Source organism: Alternaria viburni (genome assembly GCF_023758015.1).
Source record: "Alternaria viburni strain BMP 2772 chromosome Unknown scaffold_23, whole genome shotgun sequence".
NCBI lineage: Eukaryota > Fungi > Ascomycota > Dothideomycetes > Pleosporales > Pleosporaceae > Alternaria > Alternaria viburni.
This window is the reverse complement of record NW_026055792.1, coordinates 247,145-272,781: the sequence shown is the minus strand read 5'-3', so window position 1 is coordinate 272,781 and position 25,637 is coordinate 247,145. Positions and strand designations below refer to the sequence as shown.

Sequence of the window (25,637 nt, the reverse complement as noted above, 5' to 3'; positions counted from 1 at the left end):
TCCGACCCCGAGCCGACTAGACTCAACACTTCATAGCGAGACCCGCTGCCGGTATTGTCTCAAGTTGGCACAGGATGCGACTGCACTCGCGAGAAGGTCGTCTAATTGATGAAGCGAAAGGAGCCGCTTTGCGTCGCTGCACGTACTAGTACAAGCGCCTTGCTGCAGATCGACCATGTGATGTCTCGCGGAATCAAGAGCAAGGGATAGAGTGGTAGTCACAAGGGTCGGCACTGGTACATGCAAAACACCCACCACAGGGGATTAAATTAGACTGAAGATGCCAATTCAGAGGGGCCACGGCGCTCTCGAGTGTCGATTCAATCAACCATACTAGCTTCAACAGCGTGGCGAGAAAAGCCTGATGGGGCCGGTGCACAATCACACGCATGACAAAGGACGCTATTGCTGCGTCTATGTGGCTCAGTCTTCGGTTGAACCGTCAAGGTGGTCAGGCTGAATGCCTTCTAGAAGACGCGTTACCCGGTTGGCTGCAGATGACCAGTGCGGAGCTTGACGCATATCAGGTGCCAATATACAAGAGTCTCGGTTATTTGGCGATCTGGATACATGTCTGCACAGGCCGCGGCTTTGCTGTTGGTCACATGAGAGCACTGCACTCACTTGGACTGGGTTTACTGCGAGAGTTTTCAGGCGGCCATGGAGGCTGAGATACATGTGGCAGCATGGCTGGGAGAGACGCCTCTAAGCTTACGGCGTTGAACATGCCACGGCCCGTCCCTCAGCATGATCGGAGGTGTAATAAGACAGCCATGATTTGAGCATCATACGACGGCGACGCTCCTGTTCCCAGGTTGAGACTTGTGCCCGGTGCACATGCTAGCATGTGCTGCATGACAAGACTGGAGCTTGATTGATGGCATCCTATCACGGGCTTAGAATAGACGGTGCCTTGACCACGTCGTCTCGTTTACCTGGGTATTAGTGCAGGGCTGGTATACAAGGGAGTCAGACCCAATATACAGAGCAAATAGGCGGCTCGCGTGATTGGCGCAGCTCGCCGACGTGGTTCGAGAGCTACATGAAATGTGATTGATGGCATCGCAGAGGCCGTAAGCCAGGGCGATTGGCGAAAAACGGCATTGCATATGTTCCTCATGCGTGATACTGTACCGCAGATCAGCGCAGATTGATTGGGCCGCGACGGTCTCGAGATCCGCGGAGGCGGCGCAATAGAAGAATGGGCTCAACAGATGAATTATGGCAATCCGAGAGAGGACGAAGTGCCCATCTCGGATGCCCAGGGTTTGATTGACTTGCTCGTATACTGGCCGTTTCCCCTCGTGTCAGCGTCGCGGAGCGCCAGAGACTGCAGACAGAGATATAGTGATAACAATGACAAGATAAGAAGAGAGAACCGGTGCGGTTCGCCGTCGGCGCATGGCGCGACAAGATTAGGAGAGCGTGGTATCCATGTAGTAAGAAAGCTGCCCAGTGGCACGAGTAAGAAAGTGTCTCGCAACACCAGCCTGTATCCAAAACGCCGGACCTGCGGTGCCCACAGTCCAATTAAGAGACAATACCCAAAGGGGACCAATACTTTTTTGAAATCCGTGACGCCGTGAAATGCAGTCCTAGGGCTAGAGCCTCAATGGGGAGCTAGCTGTGTATCAGGGCCAGAGAGTCGCGCGACGAGAAGCTAAGAGAGAGGAGGTGCTTGGAATGCGAGTGCGAAGGCGGGCTCGATGCGTGCGACTGGCTGGCCGTGATGGGGTATCGTGCGAATAATTTGACGGGAGTACACTATAGGACGAGGGGGGTTAGACACGTGTGACGCGTAGGGTTTGGGGAGGGTCGGGCGCACCTGTCTCAATGGTCGCATCTATCACACTTCTCGTCGTGCTTGACGGTCTTGGTGTTGCAGACGCCGCAAGGAGCTGTTCTTGACGTCGCGCATGGCGCCTTCTCAGCAATCTCGTGGCCGCAGCCATATTTGTGTACGACCTTGGTGCACATGTTGGCGGGGGCCGGCGAATGGGGCAGGCGCGGTCGTACGGCGGGGGTAGCGCCTTCTGCAGCGGCGTGGGAGACGAGGAAGGCGGGGTGGCAGCTTGGGGGCGCTGATTGGCTGGCGGACGGGAGCTCTTTCTTCTTGCAGGTGAGGGCGAGACTGCCGTGCGGAGCGCAGCTCAACGGGCTCGCGGGGAAGCAGAGGAGAAGATGGAATTGGAGCAGGAAGAAGAAAGGCAGGCCAAAAAACAAGCGTGACGCGGAGAAGATAGGCGGTCGGCGGAGGTATCAAAGCTTGTTGGCGGGCGTGGGATGGTGCTGGACTGGTCGGGGAGGAGAGCAGAAGAGCAGCAGCAGGGTAGGTCTACTTGGTCGAGCGGGTGAGGAATTGGTCGGAGCGTCCAGAGGGGATGCAGCGGGCAGCGTGGAGAGTTTTATAACTTCGACATGGCAGCGAGCCAGTCTGACGGTACGCTCCAAAGCTCTTAGATTACCTTCGCTCCCGTTTGCAACAAGACGCGACAGTCTTGTACAGCCGTTGGCTCCGTGCGGAAAGGCAAGCACATACATACGCGGAGCTACTAGCCTTGACGCCTAGCTGCAGCCAGCAAGCCAGCATCGCATCAGCCAGGGTGATCCCGCCTCCTTGTCGAGCGCCAGTGCTGTGACCAACACGCCGTGAATGGCCCAATCGCCGTGCCTGGACACCCGACGACCGTTGCTCTCTTCCTTCACCTGCCCAGGGTCTGCACACTTGCGGAGTCAACCCGGCACTTTGCCAGGAAACACCCGCTGCGCCAGCTCCGATGCTCGTCCATTTCCATTCATCTGCGCCTGAGGTACTTGGATACCACGCAAACAGGACATGCAACGCCAGCACTCTCGCGGCGGCAGCAGGTTCCCTTGGCTGGTCGGATGAGGGCCCCGTGCATCAGACCATACAGGGCTGACTCTCTCGTCTGCATCTTACTCGTACGGTACAACATGTGCTGTTGATGGACGTTGACCTCCACTACTGCAACAGTCCGTGAGTTACAAGGCTAGTTGCAACATTGTGCCAGACGGATAGCCGCATGCTCGCCTGTGACGCCAATGTGGATATCGCCAACTAACCTCAGTCGCATTGTCGGCGGCCAGCGCCCGAGTCTGTTTGCGCGTCCTGACTCACGCCTCGACTCAAGCAGAAGTGGTCGTCGACCAAATAAACGCACCCTGGTTCTTGTCGCGACCGCACATCGCTGGCACATGGCACCCTTGTGAATGCAATTCGACATGATGAAAACACGCCCGGGCTCTACAGTCCTCGTCATGCGCTGTCGATTCCAGCGCGACGGACACCACGGGTGGAACATTGGAGGCAATAATAAGGGCCGTCCTTGCATAACGTCAACGCAACTCCACGACAGCTACCTTAGGGCGAGGTCAAGTGAAGCGTCTGCTGTCGAGTCTAGTTGTTCGGTGGGCCAAATTTGGACGCAAGCTTTAGCGTAGTGATTGCGACCTACGCCCATGATTCGAGACGAGATGGAAACGTCCTCACCTCAGTCGCCTACCCAATTTAGAACCCTGGCACCAAACGAACTGCGGATTGCAAACATCTAGCCGACATCACGCCCGCCAAATGAGCCACCACGTCAGCGCCGGTATGAAGGGGATCGTGGTTGAGCCGGCTTGCGCAGCTGGCCCGTCGCTCACCAGACGTGATGACAGCCCGTCTCCACATCCCGGCAACAGTACGAGCAGTCACCTGGAGCGCAGAGCCATCCTACACGAATGGACACGTCCCCTTACGGACCGCGATCGAGATACAGGCGCTACTCGTCGCATGCTGTGTACCTAGCCTGTCAAAAAAATGTGTTGCACAAGCAGTCTCCAACGGGCGACAGGGGTAGTTTTGCACGCTTCGCCCGACGTGGCCTAGCGTCACGGCCCGCTCTTACCTGATCGACTTGTGCGACCTGGAGCTCCACAAGTGCAGATGCGCCGTCGGTGATCAAAAAGCAACGCGGACTGTTTCGTTTTGCGAGACGCAGGAATCAAGTCCGCGCGACTGCAGAACTGGCGCGCAGAAGCAACCTACGTCTTTCTACCTGCAACAATCCTGTAAAGTCTGTTGCCCTCGCCTGGGGGCTATCGCCCACTTGGGCCAGGGTTGTGTTTCGGCAGATCCATCCACGTTTGAGGCACGGAGGCTCGCGGCTGTAAGATTAAGATGTGACTCGTTTTCCCCTTTGTGTGTGGCTTGTCCCACGTCTCCACGCATCACAGCAGCCTCATGTCACCTGCTCCGGCTGTTGCTCGGCAGTCGACCACACTCGAGAGCTGATCAACGATCAGCATCGTCCGCAGATCAGTGCAGTACAAGGTGGAGATTACGAGAGGAGCCACATCAGTGCCCATGCGAGTGCCGGCCGATTCACGCACAATTCTCAAAGGATCACTTGCGACTCAGCGCCGTTCAGGTCAGCCTGGCGGTAATCTCCAGGATGCGCATCTCGGTTGCGCTTACCACACGCGAAGGCACTAGCTCAGGCCACGCTATGCCACGGTGCGCTTGTGACAGCGGCCCTATCCTTACATTCTTCCGCTGACCACAAAACCGTTGGCAGCTCCTCTCGCTAGCATTCCTATCAGGATAGCAATTGCTAAGAGGCACAGCATGCCCCACTCCACCTGTACATATATCATGGCCGCCGCCATGACTAGCACCAAAGCCATGCGTCAACCTCGGCGTACGCCTGATCAGCAACTATGAGGACCGGGGCTGCCCCGCCTCATGACGGACAGGGTGTCTCGTCTACTCTCGGCACCGTTATGACTTCTTGGTTATCATCGACGACATCATAAGCAATCTTACATGTTGTTGAGACTCTTCCCTTGTCAGCTCATCTACAGTACAGCCTGCATCCGAAACAGAAATCTCGCTGGCATAGGGAGAGAAAGAATATAGTTGCACATGCAGCTAGGATGCAGCTCCACAGGAGATGCATCCATGGACAGCGGTAGTTACCGGAACCCAGCTCCAGAGCCCGTTGCAGCCTCACGGTGCGAACAAGCTCCGCATAAATGTTGCTCATCTATATCCGTACTTGAAAGCATTGGACACTGAAACCGATAAAGCTTGTGGGGTTAGCAGCAGATCATCAATACTTAGAAAAGCGGCCAAACGGGCGTTTTGCGCACCCTTTCAGGCAGCGACAACATGAACGACATAAGGGTTATATCGAAAGTGCCTGCCTTAGCACAAGCCAACGGTTAGTTCACTGATATGATAAGATATAATTTGGATGCTCGCATTCATATCAGCCCTCTAAGCGAAAGCGAGGCTTAGGCTACTGACGTACCGGTTCCATTGCCAAAATGCCGACGAGAGAGTTTTTCCGCCGTTTGACAACTGTAACTTCCGGAAGCCGCGGAGCCTTCGGTATAGATGCAAGGTACAATTGACACGCACAATGCCTGTCGATCATCAGGCAAAGCGACCGAGCAGGCAATGCTAACCACTGTAAAACGTACTCATGGCTCATTGGCGGAAGGATTGTCCGGAACATCACGGCTCATGGCGGATGCAGGATGCGGCAAGACCATTTGCTGCTACTAATTTGCGAAACACCATCGGCAAATAACATAGATCAGCGTCAACACATCGTGACTTTGGAGATAAGCCAGTCGCATACACACGCTGTGCAAAATAGGCTAGCAGATGATTTTGTGAAGCGCGCTATCAACGCTTCGCAATCCAGTGGCCTACTGTGCGAAAAAGCAACCCCGGCATTAGCGTAGAGCGGCCTACTCGAGTTGCATGAAGCTGCAAAGCGAGCATTGATCCAGGAAAAGTTCCGGACGTTATGTGTGGCTATAGACGCGTAGTCATCCGGCTTTCGCGGTTCGCCAAGATCAGGTCACGCGGCGGATGTGCGTTTCGCACGCAAGCCAACGGCCATCGTAGTGTCCGGCGTTAATGATGAGTTGCTAGCTCTAGGAAAGTTTGTCGGGGAAGATGCGATAGGGTTTAGGAGCCAGGAGCGAACGCGAAAGCTTGTGAGCCGGTCCATGCGTAGCCCGACGCAGCCTGAGAACTCGTCTTCGTCGCCCTCAATATTCTGGACCTTCTTCTTGCGACCCCCTCCCTTCGCGCCTGAAGCTGTCGCAGCCCAGAATATCGTGATGATCTGTCCTGGCACATGCAGCTGGTGGGGGCGGTGCGGGGCATCCACACGTGGGCCTTTTAACGGTTTTCCATCATTGACGTCACAGTAGGATATTTGCGAGCAACGGCAATTTTCACACTCGCGGACGACTCGGTCTTGGTTCGCTGGAAAGAAAATGTAGTGGCGGGTTCAAGCATGGGCTTCAGAAAAGGCCATTTCTCAGCATGCGATTCTCGAATGGCAGGGGCTAGCTGCCGGGTACATGGCAAAGTTGAGTCTCGCGTGGCACATCGGCATCGCTCGGCAGTCGATGCAAAGGTTCAATCACGATGATCGAACATCATCTTCTTTGCCATTGGCTGGAGTTCACAGACTCCACTTTCAAGCGCGTCGCAAACACGCAGTCGCTGTCCTGATGGAGCTGTGCGGTAGAGGCATTAGGCAACTCCAAGCCGAAGTGCAGCGAACACACGTCGCTATGACGTCGAAAAGTAAACAGTCCCGGCAGTACAAAGACGGGCGCGGCGCGCGCAGCAAACGGCCACCACACCGATTGACATCGCCAATCGACTCAATCTTTGCACACTCGACAAAATGGCGTCCGAAATCATAGGCAACGTCGCAGAGAAGGCCAAGGGCCTCACTGGCGAGAAGACTGGCAAAATGGCCCAGCTCGCAGCCGTCACCAAGGATGTACACGACGACAAGTGGCGCATCACCAGCGACTTCGGTGTCAAGCAGAACAACACCGACGACTGGCTGAAGGTGGCGACCGATGACCAGACCGGTCCCTCTCTTTTAGAGGACCACTTCGCGCGTGAGAAGGTATGCAGACCAGACCTGGCCACCAAGACTGAGTAGTAACAATGTTAGATCCACCGCTTCGACCACGAGCGCATTCCCGAGCGTGTTGTCCACGCCCGTGGTTCCGGCGCCTTCGGAAAGTTCACTCTCTTCGAGTCGGCCGAAGACGTTACTTCAGCTGGCGTCCTTACCGACACATCGCGCGAGACCCCCGTCTTCCTACGATTCTCCACTGTACTGGGTAGCCGTGGCTCCGCAGACACCGTGCGCGATGTTCGCGGTTTCGCCGTAAAGTTCTACACAGAGGAGGGCAACTGGGACATCGTTGGCAACAACATTCCCGTCTTCTTCATCCAGGACTCCATGAAGTTCCCCGATGTCATTCACTCCGGCAAGCCAGAGCCTGACTGCGAAATCCCCCAGGCACAAACTGCACACAACAACTTCTGGGACTTCCAGTACATGCACCCAGAGGCGACGCACATGTTCATGTGGGCCATGTCCGACCGTACCATCCCCCGCTCATACCGCATGATGCAGGGTTTTGGTGTCAACACCTACACACTCGTCAACGCTAAGGGCGAGAGGAGCTTTGTCAAGTTCCATTTCACACCCGAGCTCGGTGTACACAGCTTTGTGTGGGACGAGGCACTCAAGATAGCTGGTCAAGACCCTGATTTCCACCGCAAAGACTTGTGGATGGCTATCGAGAGCGGCGCCTACCCCAAGTGGAAGTTTGGTATCCAGGTTCTCCCAGAGTCTCGCGAGCACGACTTCGACTTTGACATTCTGGATGCTACCAAGGTCTGGCCTGAGGAGCTGGTGCCTATCCGATACATTGGTCAGCTCGAGCTGAACCAGAACCCCGACGAGTTCTTCACACAGACTGAGCAGGTCGCCTTCTGCACAAGCCACATTGTCCCTGGTATCGGCTTCAGTAACGATCCTCTCCTGCAGGGACGCAACTTCTCCTACCAGGACACCCAGCTCTCTCGTCTGGGTATCAACTGGGAAGAGTTGCCAATCAACAAGCCAGTTTGCCCCGTCATGAACTTCAACCGTGACGGTGCCATGCGCCACACCATCACCAAGGGCAAGGTCAACTACTGGCCCAACCGCTACCAGACTGTGCCCCCTGCCACCGAGAAGGAGGGTGCTTACATCGACTACCCAGAGAAGACTGCCGGTATCAAGGCCCGCATGCAGAGCAGCAAGTTCAGGGAGCACAAGAACCAGGCCGAGCTCTTCTACAACTCCATGTCGGAGAACGAGAAGATGCACATGAAGGACGCATTTGCCTTTGAGCTCGACCACTGCGACGACCCTGTTGTCTACAAGCGCCTCTGTGAGCGTCTCTGCGAGATCGATCTTGAGCTTGCTCAGACTGTTGCGGAGATGGTTGGTAGCGATGTGCCCACTCAACAAACTCGCCCCAAGCACAACAAGAAGGCCAAGGGTCTATCGCAAATGGACTTTATGCCCGAGAAGCCTACCATTGCCACCCGTATGGTCGCTATTCTCATCGCTGATGGTTACGACAAGGTTGCTTACAACGGCATCAAGGCCGCCCTGACCGCTGCCGGCGCCCTTCCCTTCACCATCTCTCCCAGGAGAAACAAGATCTTCGCCGAAGGTGAGGACAAGAGCAGCTCCGGCGTTGTAGCAGACCACCACCTTGAGGGCCAGCGCTCCACCATGTACGACAGTGTCTTTGTGCCCGGTGGCGCCAAGTCCATCGAGACCCTGCGCAAGAATGGCCGCGCTGTTCACTGGATCCGCGAAGCCTTCGGTCACTTGAAGGCGATTGGTGCTACCGGCGAAGGCGTGTCGTTCATCAAGCAGGCTGTCGACCTCCCCGGTATGGAGTTCTCGGCTGCTGCTGATGTTGTCAACAGCTACGGTGTCGTCACTGCTGGTCAGGTTCACGCCGATAGCTTCAAGGAGGCCGTCAACATGGCCAAGGAGGCCAAGGACTTCACCAGCGCGTACCTGTTCAGCATCTCGCAACACAAGAACTTTGAGCGTGAGACTGCTGGGCTTAACCAGATGGCTGCGTACTAAGGCGTGATGGGAAGAGAATGATGATGATACTAGGTCAAGAGATCCTTCCTTTCATGAACGTAGATAATTTTCAATGATACCACATGAACAATTTCACAAAAAATTCCAAGCCACTCATGTTCCTTTTTAAGCTACCAAGATTATATTCTATGATGCAAGAGCAAACGCCTTCCATAAAGAGCAGAGATGGCGTCCATCATGTCCAACTCTGTCAGCAACTGTAGGCGCCGTCGCGGCTTTCACACACTTCGACTTTTTTTCGATGTTCCCATTAACCCAGACAAAGCATCGAGAACGATAAGAGGGTAGTACACTTCGAGGTTGGTTGCACGTCGACTAACTAGTGTACATGGCGTTTCGCTAGAGCAGAAGCTATGCAAGTCCAGAGAGATGAGTATGCGATCCTAACAAATAGCACATTGTCAAGAGGGCAGCTAAACCTCAATATGGGGGTGAGTCCAAGTTCGCGTTCTCCGTATCTTCTGCAGCTCAGCCACACGCCCCACTTTCGGCTAACCCCATCTGGATGCGCAGCGAGAAAAGGGCGTTACAGCAAATTAGTGCTTACGAATGTGCGGCCGTTTCTTTTCGACCCCGACACTGAACTTTGCGACGAGTCCGAACATCATCACTATTTCGCACTCCTACATTAGACACGCCTTGAGAATATATGAGGCGACTAGAAGGATTCAGGAGGTTTGCCAAATCCCGCAGGTTTCCCAGCGCCACAATCGCGTCTCGAACGACCGTCTTGGCGAGGTCGTAAAGTTACCGCGAATCCCCACTAATCGTCTGACCGGTTGCCTAAACCTTGGATCTCCATCGCCCTTTCCCAGAGCTGAAGGGCTGCGTGGATGACTCCGAAAGCGACTGCAACACTCGTGGGCGCAGCGCCCTTTGATCTAAAATACTGAGCGACAAGCCTCAGGCTCCTGAACACTCACTTTCCATCATTTTCGCTCCCGCTCTTTCTTTGAGCCCGTGATTGCTAACCGTCTACTACGACGAAATTGAACGCCCTCTGACAAATACACCACACATAGTCATGGACCATCAGGGCGCAGGTTTCGCCTTTGACACCAACATGGATTTCAGCAACATGTTCGCGACGCCGCAGCAGCAGCAGTCGTACACGCCAGCGGATAACACTTCTGGCTTCTTCTTCGCTGACGAGGGTATCGATACTTCCGCATCATCATCTTTCATTGATCCCGCTGTATTCGAAACCAACCCTCAGCAGTGCACAATGCAACAAAGTCTGGTAAGCGTATTGTTAATTTCGCCATATCGCATACTTGCTAACCATGCGGCAGACCTTGGATGACACCTCGGCGACCCCAGCATGGATGGCACAGCTCACACCTGATATGCAGCTCCAACATACCGCGAAGGCATACCCACCTACACCACTTCACTCATTTGATGCCATGCCTACGCAGTTTAATGCGCTTGGCAAGCGGCCGCTGCAGCTTGAGACGCAGGACTACCCTCAGTCTAAGCGTCACGCAAGCTTTGATTTCCCATTATTCCCAACACCTCCTGCAACGACGACATCCAGCTGGGGTCTGGAGGCGACCCCGCCCGTGGCCGTAGAAGGTCTTCCAGATGAAGCAGCCGATGTCTGCGCAACGTGGTTCCATAAATACAATGTGCTGCCCAGGTAAGCTCATGACCTCCGACCAAGATTGTTCAGCGAGACGGATATCACGGCCAGAGGGAAGTCCGTCCATGCATTTATGGGGTGCGAGGAGCTGTGCTTCGTGGTCATATCCGAGTCATGCACACATGTATCCCCTGGCCGGCGACTTCCTCCTCAGCTTCGATATCATGTAGCGCATACGTGTGTGTAAGACCAGAGTAAAGTTTATCAATGCTAACAGTTCAAAAGTGATAGGCACATCGACTCACTAAGCCAGCTCACCGGTGAGCCTGCAGATGCCATCCGAAGCTGGTTCGGTCAGCTCTTGAAGCAGGGCATGGGTGGTAACCAGAGCGATTCGGCCTACAAGTCCCAAACAGCACTCATCCAACAAGACCGGCAGCAGAAGCAGCCCGACCTCTTTTGGGATGATCAGACGTACCAAACAGAGCTTTCAGGGGCATACACTGCTTATGGGAACACGATACAACAAGCACTCGGAGAGACGGTCACCCCCGGCTCGTCTCCAAATTGCGACAACACTACTGTCACCGTACAGCCAGTCACCACACGGGGTAAGAAGCGGTGCACACCTACCGAAGACCTGGAGTTGCTCGGTAGGGACCCCAGAAAAATTTACCAGTGCACGCGGAAATGTGGCAAGCGGTATGGCCGTAAGAATGACTGGAAGCGGAATGAGGAAGAAGGCTACCCATGCAAATCATGGGTCTGCAGCCTGTGTACAGTCGGGGGTGTCGATAACGTTCGACCGTGCTTCAGAAAGTACCACTTTGTCCAGCATTTCCGCAATATCCACCCTGAGATGAACGCGGAGGACTTCGACGAGGCCAGCACCGTGTACTCCGAGACCGAATTCCCACGCAAGTGTGGATTTTGCCGACATCGCTTCGAGACGAGACAAGAACGAATAGATCACATTGCGGATCACTTCAAGCAAGGCAAAACTATGCTTGATTGGCGCGACGAGGAAGACAACGACAGCCTCGATTCCGCAGACGACGACAATGACGACGGGCCAGGCGATGGCGGCTTCGGTGGCAAGCCTTCCCCTCAACCGCCTTTCCATCCACAGGGTGACGGTGGCTCCAAACACACTGGCTCGGGCGGCAGCGGCGGTTCTGCAGGCCAGTCATCAAGCGGCGGATTCTTCCAATTCCAGCTCTCACAACTCGGTGAGAGCCAGTTGTATTGTGCGGACCAACTTATCAAACCCACTACACTTTCGCCGAACATCTCTCAGTCATCGATCTCACCTGAAACGACCGATCAGCAACTACTGCAAAACAGCCACGTTGCTACAGAGGAAGACCACAAGATCTCTCTGGCCAGCGATGGGCTCTCCCAGTCCGTGAGGAGTGTACTCCTGGACTCATCCTCAGGCAGTAGAACGGATGCTCGACTATCAGAACACCCTCACTGGAAATATTCCAGGGCTGATGTAGCCGCTGCTGCTCCAGGGTCATCTGCCGCACCTCTCTCCAGCCCAGAGTATCCAGATATTCAGCCTTCCGACGCATCATTGGATACGAAGCCAACGACGTCCACTCAAGACAATACGGCCATGACACTATCCAGGACAGAACTACGTCCATCAACGACGTCATTCCTAAGTGTCAAGCTTCTGGGCTCCGGAGGCTTTAGTACGGTCGATGAAGTCGTGCATCAGCAAACGGGACTCCACGTCGGTCGCAAGACACTCAAGAACCGGGACCAGACTGCGATTGCGGAGCTCAAGAAGGAAGTCAGCGTTCTTCAGAAGCTTCGCCACCCTCACATTATTCGATTCCTTGGGGCCTACTCTAGAGGCGACAAGATGTCGATCCTCCTCTCACCCGTTGCGGAAACAACGCTTGCAGGATGGCTGCAGCGAACAGCGCTGCAGAAGCCTGCCAACCTGCCAGAGACTATTACCAAGATGTTTGGCTGTCTTGCCTCGTCAGTGAGGTATCTTCACGAGCAGCGACCTGTTGTCAAGCACATGGACATCAAGCCCCAGAACATTTTGATCGTAGAAGGCGATCAGGAATTCCCACACGTGGTGCTCAGCGACTTTGGCGTCAGCTCTGCAGAAGAAGTGGGCGACGACCAGCGCAAGCCGCTAACACGCCAATATATCGCCCCTGAAGTCTTTGAGGGCTTTACTCGCAAGCAGGCAGCTGACATATGGAGTCTTGGTTGTGTCTTCGCCGAGATGGCGTCTGTATCATTCAGCCAAGGCAACACGGGATGGTTAGCTTTCCGCAAGACATTCAGCGGTCGTACTGGCAAGCACTACTGGCAGGACGTCTCCGGTATACAAGACAAGCTTGCCGCATTCCTGGCTGAGGCAAATACTACGACGGAGCAGACCGTTGTGCGTACGCTTCAGACCATGTTGAATGCCGATCCAGATGAGCGGCCGGACGCACGATCATTGACCATGATCTTTACTCCCGCACCATGCTGTCTCAACTGGCCGAACGACAAGGCGACATACCCTGGCCCACAAGAGGAACTCGGTGGAGTAGAGACGCTAGCTCACCAAGGCGGCGACGAAACCTGCTGCCATTCCCACGCTCACGGCAAGACCAGTACTGAGTCAGAGCCTAGTCTCTCGAATGCGAAGATCTGGCTAGACGAGTGTACACACACTCATGAAGCTTGTCACCATACAGCAAAGCGCGATGCCAGCAACCTACCCACACGTCTGATCGAGGTTCTTCCGGGAAGTCCGGGTGATGCGATTCGCGCGAGAATTGTTCAGACCGACAGCCTGAAGTCGTCTACTGAATATGTCGCCTTGAGCTACGTATGGGGCGACAACCAGCCAGTACTCTCCAGCAGCACGCTGTTGAGCATGCGAAGTGAGCTGCCTCTAGGAACACTCCCGATCACAGTCGCGAATGCGATTGCGACAGCACACCGCCTGGGCCACAACTATTGCTGGCTAGATTCACTATGTGTGCTTCAAGATTCGGAAGAAGACAAGGAACAAGAGTGCACGAGGATGGCGTCCACCTTCCGTAACGCAGCATTGACAGTCGTACTTGACCAGTTGACTGGCGAAGTGGTCATGTCGGGCATACCTGAAAAGAACTACCCGGCGTCCTTACTTGGATCAGCAAACAGCACAAGCCCGACTCCAGGTCGACAGCCGGCTTCTGCCTTGCTGCCAGCCGGCATCCTGACTACACCCAACTTCGGCTGGGACACACGTGCATGGGCGCTACAAGACCGCCTACTCAGTCGACGCTTCCTCCACTTAGGTGAACAGTTGTACTGGGAATGCAACACGCTCAAGGCTTCTGAGACCTTCCCTCGCGGTCTCTCAGCACTAGTCTGGGAGAAGGTGCATACGGAATCTGATCAAGGTATACCGTCTATGCCAATCGCTGCTGCAAATGGGAATAGCAAGAGCAGCAATGCAGTACAGCAGATGCTGAACGGCCTCGACGACGACTATCATGACAATCGGAAAGACCGTACGTCCGATGCCAACCATGTCCGCTCTTCTGCAAGAACCGAGCCGCATCACGCACTTCCATTAGCGATTCCTCTGCGCGAATGCCAATCATCAAACAAGCAAGGCGATAGTGTCTTCAATGGGATAGAAGGCGGCCAAACTCAAGGATCGCGACCGATTTCTATGTGTCAGTTTCGCAGGAGTGGGAGTAAGACTGGGAGCCGTCGGCTCAACAAAGCTTGTTTTCAGACGAAAACACTACCTGGACAGAACCCAGGTGGAGGGGAAGATGAAGAGATGAGTGGTGGAATTGCGAATGGGAATGCATATGGGAATGGGAATGGGATGACTTAAGTCGCTGGTCTGCGCACACTCGTCTCACTTTCTTCAAGGAAAGATTCGAGATTGGTTTTCTGTTTTCTTTGTTATGTTGAGTTTTATGAGTGCTAGTTTATGATCTTGAATGAACTTTTTGCTTTCATCTACCTCACATTTGTGCCATGCTGAGTGAGCCGTGATTTGAAGAGGACGATCCAGTAGGAACTTCATTTGGTGGCACAACCTGCGTGCAGCTGCACTCTAAAGACCCATATATAGCAACTTCCCCAAAGAAAGATCTTCATCAGACGCCCACCACACATCCCGTCCTCACGTCTCCGGCCTAACCCTCCCCCTCCTCTCCCTCATACCCTCGACCCTCCGCCTATCCTCCTCAAACTTCCTCTTCAGCAACCCCTCAGCCTCCTTCCTCCTCTCCCGATTCTGGAACCTATAAAAGTCATCCGTAGCCCTATGATTCCTCTTCCGCTCATCCAACTCAGCCTTCTTCTTCTCCGCCTCTTCCAACCTAGCTGGCCCAACGCGACCGCCTCTTGTAACCGTCATGAAGCCTTCCTCGTCAGGAACAGATCGGGACGTCTTGCGGATGCGGTTCCGCGCTGTTTCGAGGGCGTTGAATTGGGTGAGGTAGGCGTTTAGCGAGGTTTGGAGGAGGGTTGGGGTGGGGTAGATGAGGGAGTTGTGGGATTTGTAGCCTGTTGTTCTTGGGTTAGACGTGGGATGAGTGTAGAGGGGATTGTGTAGACTTACGCTCAACGCCTAGTCCTTCTCCTCCCTTCCAGGATATGCTTCTGCCCTCTTTTACGGCCTTTTGGATCTCCTTTAGAGCTCCCCTCGCACTCTTTTTGTCTACAAAAACAACAACGGCGCCGCTCCCGCTCTTTCGTACTTCGCTGTTCCATAACCGTGGTAGCGCGCTCTCGGCGTCTTCCACCACACCCTCTGCTATCACTGCCGCGTCGTCGGTCCTCTTCCTCTTCTTGCCTCTCGAGATAGCTGAGTCGTCTTGCGACGTAGGCTTGTCGCTCTTCCAGCGCTTGTGCATTGGTTGCGCGGGAACAGAGGCATCGAACTCGACGCGCTCGACCATGGAGCCGCCTAATTGTTCTTGGAACAGCGCGCGGATGTTGCGCTCGGAGGCATCGATGGGTATGTTTGCGACGAAGAGGCTGCGCTCGTCATCGGCGGTGGGTATACTGGGCGCATGTGGTTTGACGTAGATGTAATGCTTTGCATCGTTGCAGTGCGCTGGCAGACCAGACAACGTGAGTAATGTGAGGGAAAGAACGGTGAAGTCGGCGACTGTTTTCGGCGTTGCTTTAGACTTCTTCGTCTTTGGCGGCGCTTCGGGTGCCATTGCGGGTGTGGGTTGCGACGGGCGGCGCTGTGTGGTTGGAAGGAGTGTCGGTCGGCCTTCGAGAGGACTTTGTGTGAGACTTTTTACAGATCGCTTCTGGCGCAATATGTAAGAAGCGCGCCGACTCAGTACGTGAGGGTGCAAATGCTGGTGTGGAGGTTTGTGTGTCCGCGCAAGTCGAGCTCGTGGTGGAATTCCGTTCACGAAATTTTGGCAGGGGTGTCACGGCCGCGTTAGCGCAGCCCACCGCCCACGCTCTCACTGCCTTCCAGATGAGCCATGGATTTATCATCTATCACGCTTGAACAATGCCCAGATATGTGTTGATTCGAATTAGACATAATATTCGTATATGGTGACTATCGGTATGCAAGCAAACGAATTGCAGTTTTGAAATGGCACTAGATACATGCAGATGCTATGGCGAGCCATGCGTGAGCAGGGCAAGTAAAGCAATAAAGTGGATATCAATGGGAATCATAATTCGTAACGACGGTAAAAGGTTGTCTCCTATCAGGGTGTGGTGATCGACCGGGCATGGTTGCGTTTTGGCCAAGCCGAATAAGCAAGTGGCAAGACGCAGTAATCATGCACTTGGGGTCGCAACGCCAGTTTGTAAGCGTAATCTGTGAGGGCGTAGTCCAGGATGAGATGGTCATCCCAGCTCTATATGTGCAGCGAAAGAGCGGTGTAGAGAGAGGCGGAAGTCGATTGGATGTTAGACTTCGGTCGCTCAGTTGAAACCTCCTGGAATGCTCTTCATCGGGGACTCTGGAAGCGAGTGGAAGGCGTCGTCCTTGTCCTCCTTCTTCTCGTCATCAGGTGACGGCTCGTGAGAATACTTGGGCTTGAGCCTATTGCCAATCTGCTCGAGTCTGTTGTCTTCTACGGAGGACAGAGAAGAAGTTGAATCACCGCGCATAAGCGAGGGGGTTGATTCCGGGCTATGCTTCGGTACGGTTGGAGAGTTCAGGGAGCCGTCTGAGTTCGTTGAGACGCGGTTGCGGAATGGATTTCTGACCGGTAGAGCAGGAGGCATTGGCTTGGCAACTTGGACGACGCGTGCGCGAATGGCTTGTGGGGCAGCGGCCTGGTGGACCTCGTGGACGATTGGCTCTTCCTCAAACTCATCTTCCTCCTCCTCTTCGTCTGATTCCGAATCGGAACTTGACTCGGAATCATGGGCCTCTTCAGTGGCTATGGAGTTCCGAGGAGAGCCGTCGGACTTTGGGCCGGCAGCTTTGTCTGTCTTTGTTCCTGCAGCGGTAGGTGTTGCTTCTTCGGCCTGTCTGTCTACGCTCTTTGCTCGTGGCGGAGTAGCTTGCTCGACCCTGGTTTCGGGTACTTCCACTATGGGAGGAGTAGGTGTGCGTGCGACGCTTGTTCTTGGCGGCAGCGTGGGGGGTGACTTCCTGACGGTCGGAGGTGGTGGCGGTAGATCATCGGTCTGGGTGCTCATGTCAACTGTTGGCGTCCGGGGTTCCAATACGCCGCTGATGGTGCTTGTGCGCCAACTCGTTGGCCGACTGCCAGCATAGCTCGAGCGGTCCATGCTTCTCCGGAATGTAGAGTTTCTGAAAGTGTTGTAGATGGGGCTTGTGGGGCTCGGCTTGAACTCGAATTGTTCACTTGCCGGACGGCTGTGTGTGCCAGCTTCCCTGATCTCTAGACCAGCTTCTTGTAATGCCAGTACGCCATACGGGTCGGGGTCTACAGCGTCTGGAATACCAAATGTCTTGTCTTCCGGACCTGTAATCTCGAAGTCGGCAGGTGGCGCCTCGTCTGGTATCAGAGTCTCGTCTACGTCCGTATCGCCTTGAGCCGATTTGAGAGTTTCCATGAGTCTCCTTATCTCGTAAGGCGGGTGCCTCACTTTTCCTGCCAAAATGTCTTTGACTCCTATGCGTTCGCCATAAAACCGTTCGTTCTCGTCCGTTCGCTCGATGATGATGGTTCCGTCTAGCTGGAGGCCAGCATAGAATCCTCGCGATTTGATATAGGTGAATAGTGGTGACTGGCGCTTGTGAATCTCCGAATCCAGTATACCGCCAATGCCGGCTGGGCCTGCGACTGCACTGATTTCACCTCCCAATGTGCAGCGGATGGACTGGAATGCCTCCATGGCCTTGTCGGAGTTGATGACAATCACGCAGTCGTAGATGTCTACGCCTACGAGGAAGCCTACACCCACAGTGTGCATCATGATGCCTGACGGGGGTGACCATGTTCCATCGGCCTTGCGTGCGACCAATATGCCGGCTCCGCCAGATCCGGAGACCCAAAGGCCGGACCGCATGGTGGTGAATATGCATAGGCCTTTGGCATTCTGGATGACCTTGGAGGGTATCTTCTTAAGGACTCGTTGTTTTCCCTTGGGGACTTCGGTGGTGATGGGTCGGTCTTCTTCCTGGTAGAAACCATCCTCTGTGGGCGTGTTAGTACTTGGCGGGACGCAGCGGAAGTTGACGTACTGCAGAAGCTTTTGAGGATCCTCGCAGCCTTGTCCGACTCGATGTCTAGCGTCGTAGGCCAGAAGGCTTCAGAGCCGACCTTGTTGGACAGTCGATTGACGGGGGCACCGAGCTTGTCAACCCACGTGTAGACCTTGTCGAAACCTTGCTTTGACTGCGTCTTCGCGGTGGACCAGAGCGCCATGATGGCGGGCTATCGACGGGCAGCACTACGTCAGAGGTGGGCCGAGGGGTATGAGTGCGCAGCAAGCAGCATTACACATTAGAGATGAGAAGCATTCAAGTAGGACAACGCGCACGAGAAAAGGCAAAGAGTAGGGTCAGGCGACGGAAGCAGCGGGTGTGGTCGACCAGCGGGCTCCAACCGTTTTTGAGTCGCACGGTACGTCAGCTGTAGGCTAATGCTGGCGGAGGCTGGCGACGGCGCAGTCTAGCATCGGGTACCTTAATAAGGAACCCTAGGCATTACCAAGTGATTTGACCCCTGCGCTCCACGACTCGACAAAAGACTTAGTGAGGGTGATGGGATATTGATTTACCAGAAACAGCCCGTAGCGGGGTTGAACACGGGTGGCAGCCACACCATCTCGGGGTATGCACGCCGCCTGATTCGTCGCGAAGGCACGCTTTCATGGCGCCGCCACCAGGAACGAGCAGAAAAAACCAAAAGTCAAGACAAGCGGGATGAACTAGGCATGCGTCGTGAATCATGCGCACGTGTCGTCGAGTCTAGATAGCCGGGCGGGTCTGCAATCTAAAAGCAAGCTGCGAGCAAGACATCCATGGCCGCAGGTGCCGCTCTTGCACGGCGCGCGCACTTTGTGAAGCCGGGGGAAGGTTTCGCCGGGCGCCGGCCCGCGGACGCGCCAAGCCGGGCGCGTCGCTGGAGCTCGTCCAGAGTTTATGTTTTGCGACCGCGACAGTAGCTAGACCGAGAACAATCAAAGCCCTTCACCACGCGAAATAATTCATTACGGCGCATGTGCGGCGCAACGTGTGAACTGGGAAATTAAGTGGAGAAAATACCTTGGTTTTGGATCCCTGTTCGCCTGTTCCACCGCGTACCCAGGTAAACTTGCGACTAGAGAGCAATGTTTCGTGGACCACCGTCAACACCCGGCCGCAGCTACTACGACGACAGCCTACACGCACCCTCGACCACACCCGCTGGCCCTCCACCCCTAGACGAATCGCACTATCCCTCCTCGACACCAGCTGGCCCGCCGCCAGGCATGAACCAAGGACTCTTCGGCAATGCACGCCCAACCTTCAACCCAAACAGCTATGACTACGCCAGCAACTCGCTGTTCGGCAGCTCACCGCCCAAAGGAAGCATGTTCGAAGGCAATGGGCTCGGCTCAATAGGCACTTCGACTTCGGGACGGCCCCCAACACAACGTGGACGCATCGCAACTTCTGGCCAGTTCCAAGCGCCCACACACACCCTACACCAGGACGCGGAAGGCGAGTCGGAAGAGGAGTACACGGATGAAGACCAGGAAGAAGACGACGACATGGACGAAGATGAGGGCACAGAGGAGGACGAGCCGCTCTCACCGCAGCGCCGCAACAAAACACAGAACAGGTTCTCCCAGTCAATTGTCTCAAGAACAAGCGCAACCGACATGGAGCCAAGCCCAGCCTTGGTGCGGTCAGGCGCAAAACAGACGCGATTCGATCTCCTTGCGCTCGCCAAGGGCCTTACTTCCAACAGCGACCGACAGGCTCTGCGCGAGCCCGACCAAATCATATTGGAGACGGAGCGTCTGGTCGAGAAAGTCCACGAGTCTCTTCAATCAGACTCGCCAGACAAGCGGACTGAGGTGCTTGGCACAGTCGCTCAGGAGTTGATCGCAACTTGGCCAGATGCACACAGGTCGACTTCACAGGAGCTGTCGCAAGCACGCCAGCTTGCCGCTCTTCTGCTGACCCTTCACAACCCCCCACAGATTGGCCTAAACCAGCGAGCCTCCGCCCTCTCCCTCGTAGCGCGAACCGATTCGAAACAATACACACCCATCCCGCGAGTGCTGCTCGACTGGCTGAACAGCACATTCCCTCAGGTCGAGGCCGAAGTGGTGTTGAAGGAGACCCGCGGATATTCAAGACATTCCTCGTTCTGGGAAGCTGTCCATGTGTCTACTGTGCGGGGCAACTTCTCGCAGACTATGAGACTACTTCAGGGCGCTCAGCTTGAGCACGCCGAGACAGCTCAACACGACGGATTGGGCACTTCAGGATACGTCGGGTCACACCTCTCATACGCAAACCACGCGCTTCGTCAAGCAATCGATCTCCTCCGGGAATGTCCAGCCATCGCATCGGAAGATTGGGACATCAAGGGTCACGATTGGAGCATCTTCAGGCAGCGCGTTCACCAGGCGAGTGCTAGCTTGGAGGAGTTTGCAGAGGGCGAAAGTGTGAGCCGACACTCTATCTCTCAGCCTTTCAAGGCGGCACATTTTGGCATATCGCAAACTCAGGCAAGCTTCCAGCTTAGTGTGGCCAGTCGCAAAGCTGAGAGCAAAGTGCCCTGGTCTGTGTATGAGGCCCTCAGCACGGTTTACAAGCTCTTGCTGGGCGATGAAGAAGCAATCCTCGAATTGTCAGCCGACTGGATCGAAGCAGTAGTGGGTCTGGGCGTCTGGTGGAATGGCGAAGAGGAAGATTCGGCACAGGGTAGTCTAGCGGCAAGCCGTCGCTCCATCATGCGGTCTCAACGAGTCCGCCCTGTCGACGTGACTCCGGTCAAAGCGTACTGCCAACGGCTATCTTCCGCGTTGGCGGCTGTCATCCAGAACAGCGACGAAGACTTCAGTGTCAATGCTGTCGACCCTTTCGAGGTGGGGATAGCATGTATACTTGATGACAACATCGAGGGCGCTCTCCAAATCTTGCAGAGTTGGTCCCTCACCATGGCTTCTGCAGTCGCGGAGCTTGCCAGTGCAGGAGAGTGGTTCACAAGCGCAAAGGGCCTGATGGATCAGTTCGACCAGAGTGATCTGATGGTCCTGAGTTACACTGAACAGCAACAGCCGAAGGGTGTGAGAAAAGACGACATACTTATTGCCTACGCCAATTTGCTGCCAGCCAGGGGCGAACTCGAGGCTAGAGACGGTCAAACATCCAAAGAAGGATGGGAGATCGCGGTGCAGATTCTCGGTAGACTGGACGACGGCATCACAGCAAACGAGCGTATTGAGCGGATACTAAATGACTTGCAACTTGAGTCCTCAGCTCGTGTCGACAAGATCACCCAGCTTTGCCATAACTTGGGCCTCTCACAGCATGCCGTCATCATCGCTCAGGTATGTTATAGAGCAGGAACACTCCCGGATACAAGCTGACAATTGCAGAAATACGCCGATCATCTCCGCACCAACACCGAGAGCTATGGCGATACACTGCTCTACTACGCCCGTGCCCACGACGCACAAAAGATTCAAGAGGTGCTACGAGTCTTGGTCGCCCACTGCCTTATCAAGTCGACCGCCTATCCGCCTCTAGATGAACTGGACGAGTCGCTCAACTCGCTCATTACTTCACCAAAGCAGACCCTGACGAAACTCGCAAGCCTAGACTCCGAGGCAGCTTCCCTCCTTTCAAACCACCTGAGCGGTTATGCAACAATACGCAAATACTACGACCTACGAGATGAAGAGGTGTTGCTGAAGCCCGGAGAGAAGCCAGCACATCGACCCTTGGCACGGAAACGAGCTGCAGCGAACGCGCTCATGGTCATCATCGCCAGCGCGGCATCCAGCATTCGTGGAGGACTGTATGATCCAGAGATAGAAACTGTGGTTCAAGTCGACGTTCTCCTACCGTTGCTAGGCGAGGCACTCATCTTTGTCAACCAGCCCAAGCGCACATTGACGCTCCGCCACTTGTACGACCTCCTCGCAGCCATCGAGGACCTTGATACCGCACCTAGCATGATCCGAACGCAGTGTGAGGAAGTACTTGCGACTACCCTCCTCTCCGCACACGACCCCAACGCCTCTCAACAATTATCGAAATCGACATCAAATTTGACGACAGCGTCAAGCCAATATTCTCTTATAGGCTCAATTGATTTCGGCTCCGCAGATGGTCAGAGTGCAGAAGGCTCGACGGTCTTTGTCAAGGGTGGACACGTAGACGATAGTAAGCGCGGGTGGGATTGGCGGAAAGGCTTCCCGAAGGGTGCAAAGAGTGAAGATATTATTGCGGTGCTAAGATTGGGAGTTGCGAGGGAAATTGGCAGAGCTTTTGCGGAGGGAGAGGTCACCGCTTAGATGTCTCGTACGGAGAAATGATACCACTATGTAATAGTAGCAAGCGACTTGGCTTCAGCCACTATAGATGATATTTGGACATTGCATCCTCTCACACTGAAGAAGCAGTGTTCTGCTGACAACATGATTAAGCAACCGTGAGCGTTGTTGACAAATGTACATGAATTCCCTAACACGCAAGAGATATTATACCGTATACTTGGATTATTCATCACCCCGCAAACAAAGATAGTGTTCACAAGCATCTTCCGTGTAAAGAGGCTGTAATGGGTGAGATGAGCTTACCCGAACCCAAGCTTCGACGTCGAACAACCGCCAACGCGTACCTCGGTTCCGCGTCCCCCCGCATCATCAACGCGACAAGCACATCCACGCGCTCCCGGACAACATGGAGTTACGTACGTACCACGCGCATGTAACCAGCATTTAATTCCCCAAAACATCAACTGTGTCTGTCATCCACCCACCCATTCAAATCAAACCAAAACTTCAACCCAAAATGCCCCCCAAAGAAACCCCCCGCCACAAACCAGACATCCTCCTCCCCACCTCCTACAACGACCTAAAGTTCACCCAAATCCGCACTCAACACCACGAAAAAGAACCCTCCGTCATCATCCTCACATTATACAGGCCCGGAAACCACAATGCCTTCACCGACACGATGCGCGCGGAGATCGAAGAAGCATACGGCATGTTCGATGCAGACGAACGTGTGAAATGCATCGTGGTGACAGGAGATGGGCGGATTTTCTGTGCGGGCGCGGATCTAGATGAGGGGTTTGGGGAGGGGGTTAATGGGGCGGATGCGGAGAGGGTGCAGGATCATCGGGATGGGTATGTTGGGTATTTTTATTGCTGTCTTGGTGATATGTCTCAAATCGTTATCACGCGGTCGAAGAGAACAAGACTGGGTTGGTCAAAGTGACAAAGAATAGTGTGCTAACAGAACAACTTTTCAGAGGCGGACGCGTAGCCCTAGCCATCCATCATTGCCGCAAGCCTTCTATCGCTGCGCTGCAAGGTTCCGCAGTAGGAATCGGCATTACCATGACGCTGCCCATGAACATCCGCATAGCGTATGCATCGGCGAAGATTGGCTTTGTTTTCTCGCGCCGTGGACTCATCATGGAAGCGTGTTCTTCCTTCTTCCTGCCCCGGTTGATCGGCCATAGTCGCGCTATGCAGGCCGTGACGACAGGCAGCACCTATCTTGCTAGCCACAAGGTCTGGGATGGCTTGTTTGCGGAGGTGTGCGACAAGGCGGAAGATGTGTTGCCGAGAGCGCTCGAGGTTGCAGAGGATGTGGTGAAGAACACGAGTAGCGTGAGTACGTATCTGATGAAGGAGCTGATGTACAGGGATGCGGGGAGTCCTGAAGGCCAGCATTTGTTGGACAGCAGGGTCATCTACGAGTTGTTTGGATCGCCGTAAGTTATCCTTGCTATTAATTGGTACTCATAAACTGACTAGTCACAGGGATAACACCGAGGGCGTAAAGTCCTTCATGGAGAAGAGGCCGGCGAATTTCACGGGGACCATGGACAACACAAATGTGACTGGGTACCCATGGTGGATGCCAATAGACACACTGGGAAGGCCAAAGGTGGCGCCAACAGGGAGGGCGAAGATCTAATGGAATGTTAGAAAATGGGTCGAAATGCAACATGTACTGCTCAAGTGTATTGGCATGACTTCATTGTCTATCGTCCAACTCATCCCTCGGTATCGCCTTTGTTCGACGTCCCTGCAAGTATCGCCTTCACGCGCGTGGCTAGCTAGCACCCCAAACTGCATCACGCGCACCGACGGCCGAATGGAGGTATCAGGGATTTTCATTCGTTCCTAATGTACTTCTTTTCGTGAAGCATGCATAACCGAGGGAAACCCATAACATCCCTTCCCATCCAGACCGCACTCCGTAATGAGAAACACGCTTAGAAGAAAGTGGATGGTCGGGTAGAGGAGAAGACCTTCTTTCCAACCTTCTTGTTGATGCGGTGGGGCAGCGGGAACTTGAGGTTCTTGGTGAGGAGCTGCTTGATGTATGGGCGGCGGAGGTCGTCGGCCTTCTCGACCTCAACAACCTTGAGAATCTAGATTGAGTGTGAGTGATTTGACGCAGGCGGCTGAGTCGATTTGATCATACCTGAACGGACCTGAAGCGCGATCGGTGACGGGCGGCCATATCCTGGTACAGGGCATCGACGGCGGCGACACGGGACATCTCACGGTACTCCTTGTACATGTTGTGGGTACCGGAGCGCGAGTCATACTTGAGCCAGATACCGAAGTTCTTGACCTTCTGGGGCTTCTTCTCGTGGATCTGAACCGGGTCAATTTGTTGTTGCGCAGTCTTCTGCCGCCTCGACATACCTGGTTTACGGAGACGATCTCACCGTTGGCCTTCTTGATCTTGCGGAGCTTGCCAAGGAAGTACCAGAACCGCGACTTGGCGACAACCTCGTTGGTCGCAAAGATGCGCATGCGGTAGATCTTGGGCGAGGGGTTGGTCTCGCTGGGCAGATGGCGCCCGATGATCTGGTATTCCTGGAAGCGTGCTGAAGCATCGTCAGTACTGCTTCAATGACAACATTTTCTCCTAGTCCAGCGATTGCAGCAGTCGTGGTTGGGGACGGCGGTCGGGTTAGGGCAGTCGAGTACGGTCGTATTCGAGTTTGTCGCATGCGGACGATCCCGCGGGCTTCGCTGCCATCGTCATAAGTTTTCGGCGCCGTTGGCCTGTCCGCTGTGCATGCACACCACCAAAGCTCCTTCCCACTCGGCCCCAGCTTCGTGTCATTTTATCGCGATGGTGAGGGACGGTCATGGTCGCGCTGGCCTCGTTCGAAAATTCCATCGGCTGCAATTGCTGGACGGGACGGTGTTGCGGACGAAGAAAAATTGCTTACCCATCTGCGGCTGGTTAGCGGGCGGTATGGGCATGAGCTGGCGACGTAGACTGACCTTGATTGTGCTGTGAGGTTAGTACCTTGAGTTGAGAAGTTCAGTCAGGTCGTCTCCATCGTGGATTGACAAGCGAATTCGACACCACCTTGTGCGCGCTAGCCGAGTTGAGCAGAGGCCCACAACAACTTGGCGGC

The 25,637-nt window shown here is 54.7% G+C and overlaps 7 protein-coding genes across 7 annotated transcripts; 4 read left to right on the top strand and 3 right to left on the bottom strand.

Annotated features, from left to right (window-relative positions):
- Positions 1–6,716: 6,716 nt before the first annotated feature.
- CAT1 (catalase A) lies at positions 6,717–8,987 on the top strand (the record flags this gene model as incomplete). The annotated part of the gene is made up of 2 exons (XM_049357941.1): positions 6,717–6,947; positions 6,996–8,987. The coding sequence occupies 2 exons, from the start codon at positions 6,717–6,719 to the stop codon at positions 8,985–8,987; spliced, it is 2,223 nt and encodes a 740-aa protein (XP_049207540.1).
- Positions 8,988–10,032: 1,045 nt separating this feature from the next.
- Positions 10,033–14,301, top strand: J4E79_009088 (uncharacterized protein; the record flags this gene model as incomplete). Its single annotated transcript, XM_049357940.1, has 4 exons — positions 10,033–10,248; positions 10,301–10,647; positions 10,882–14,108; positions 14,282–14,301. The coding sequence occupies 4 exons, from the start codon at positions 10,033–10,035 to the stop codon at positions 14,299–14,301; spliced, it is 3,810 nt and encodes a 1,269-aa protein (XP_049207539.1).
- A 436-nt stretch (positions 14,302–14,737) lies between these two features.
- Positions 14,738–15,785, bottom strand: J4E79_009087 (uncharacterized protein; the record flags this gene model as incomplete). Its single annotated transcript, XM_049357939.1, has 2 exons — positions 14,738–15,123; positions 15,179–15,785. 2 exons carry the CDS (start codon positions 15,783–15,785, stop codon positions 14,738–14,740), a joined length of 993 nt encoding a protein of 330 aa, XP_049207538.1.
- Positions 15,786–16,518: 733 nt separating this feature from the next.
- Positions 16,519–18,440, bottom strand: J4E79_009086 (uncharacterized protein; the record flags this gene model as incomplete). Its single annotated transcript, XM_049357938.1, has 2 exons — positions 16,519–18,209; positions 18,257–18,440. 2 exons carry the CDS (start codon positions 18,438–18,440, stop codon positions 16,519–16,521), a joined length of 1,875 nt encoding a protein of 624 aa, XP_049207537.1.
- Positions 18,441–19,347: 907 nt separating this feature from the next.
- J4E79_009085 (uncharacterized protein) lies at positions 19,348–22,533 on the top strand (the record flags this gene model as incomplete). Its single annotated transcript, XM_049357937.1, has 2 exons — positions 19,348–21,564; positions 21,613–22,533. The coding sequence occupies 2 exons, from the start codon at positions 19,348–19,350 to the stop codon at positions 22,531–22,533; spliced, it is 3,138 nt and encodes a 1,045-aa protein (XP_049207536.1).
- A 499-nt stretch (positions 22,534–23,032) lies between these two features.
- On the top strand, positions 23,033–24,169 carry J4E79_009084 (uncharacterized protein; the record flags this gene model as incomplete). The annotated part of the gene is made up of 3 exons (XM_049357936.1): positions 23,033–23,370; positions 23,496–23,963; positions 24,013–24,169. 3 exons carry the CDS (start codon positions 23,033–23,035, stop codon positions 24,167–24,169), a joined length of 963 nt encoding a protein of 320 aa, XP_049207535.1.
- A 301-nt stretch (positions 24,170–24,470) lies between these two features.
- On the bottom strand, positions 24,471–25,249 carry RPL20A (60S ribosomal protein L20A; the record flags this gene model as incomplete). Its single annotated transcript, XM_049357935.1, has 4 exons — positions 24,471–24,629; positions 24,683–24,859; positions 24,910–25,094; positions 25,198–25,249. 4 exons carry the CDS (start codon positions 25,247–25,249, stop codon positions 24,471–24,473), a joined length of 573 nt encoding a protein of 190 aa, XP_049207534.1.
- Positions 25,250–25,637: the final 388 nt, after the last annotated feature.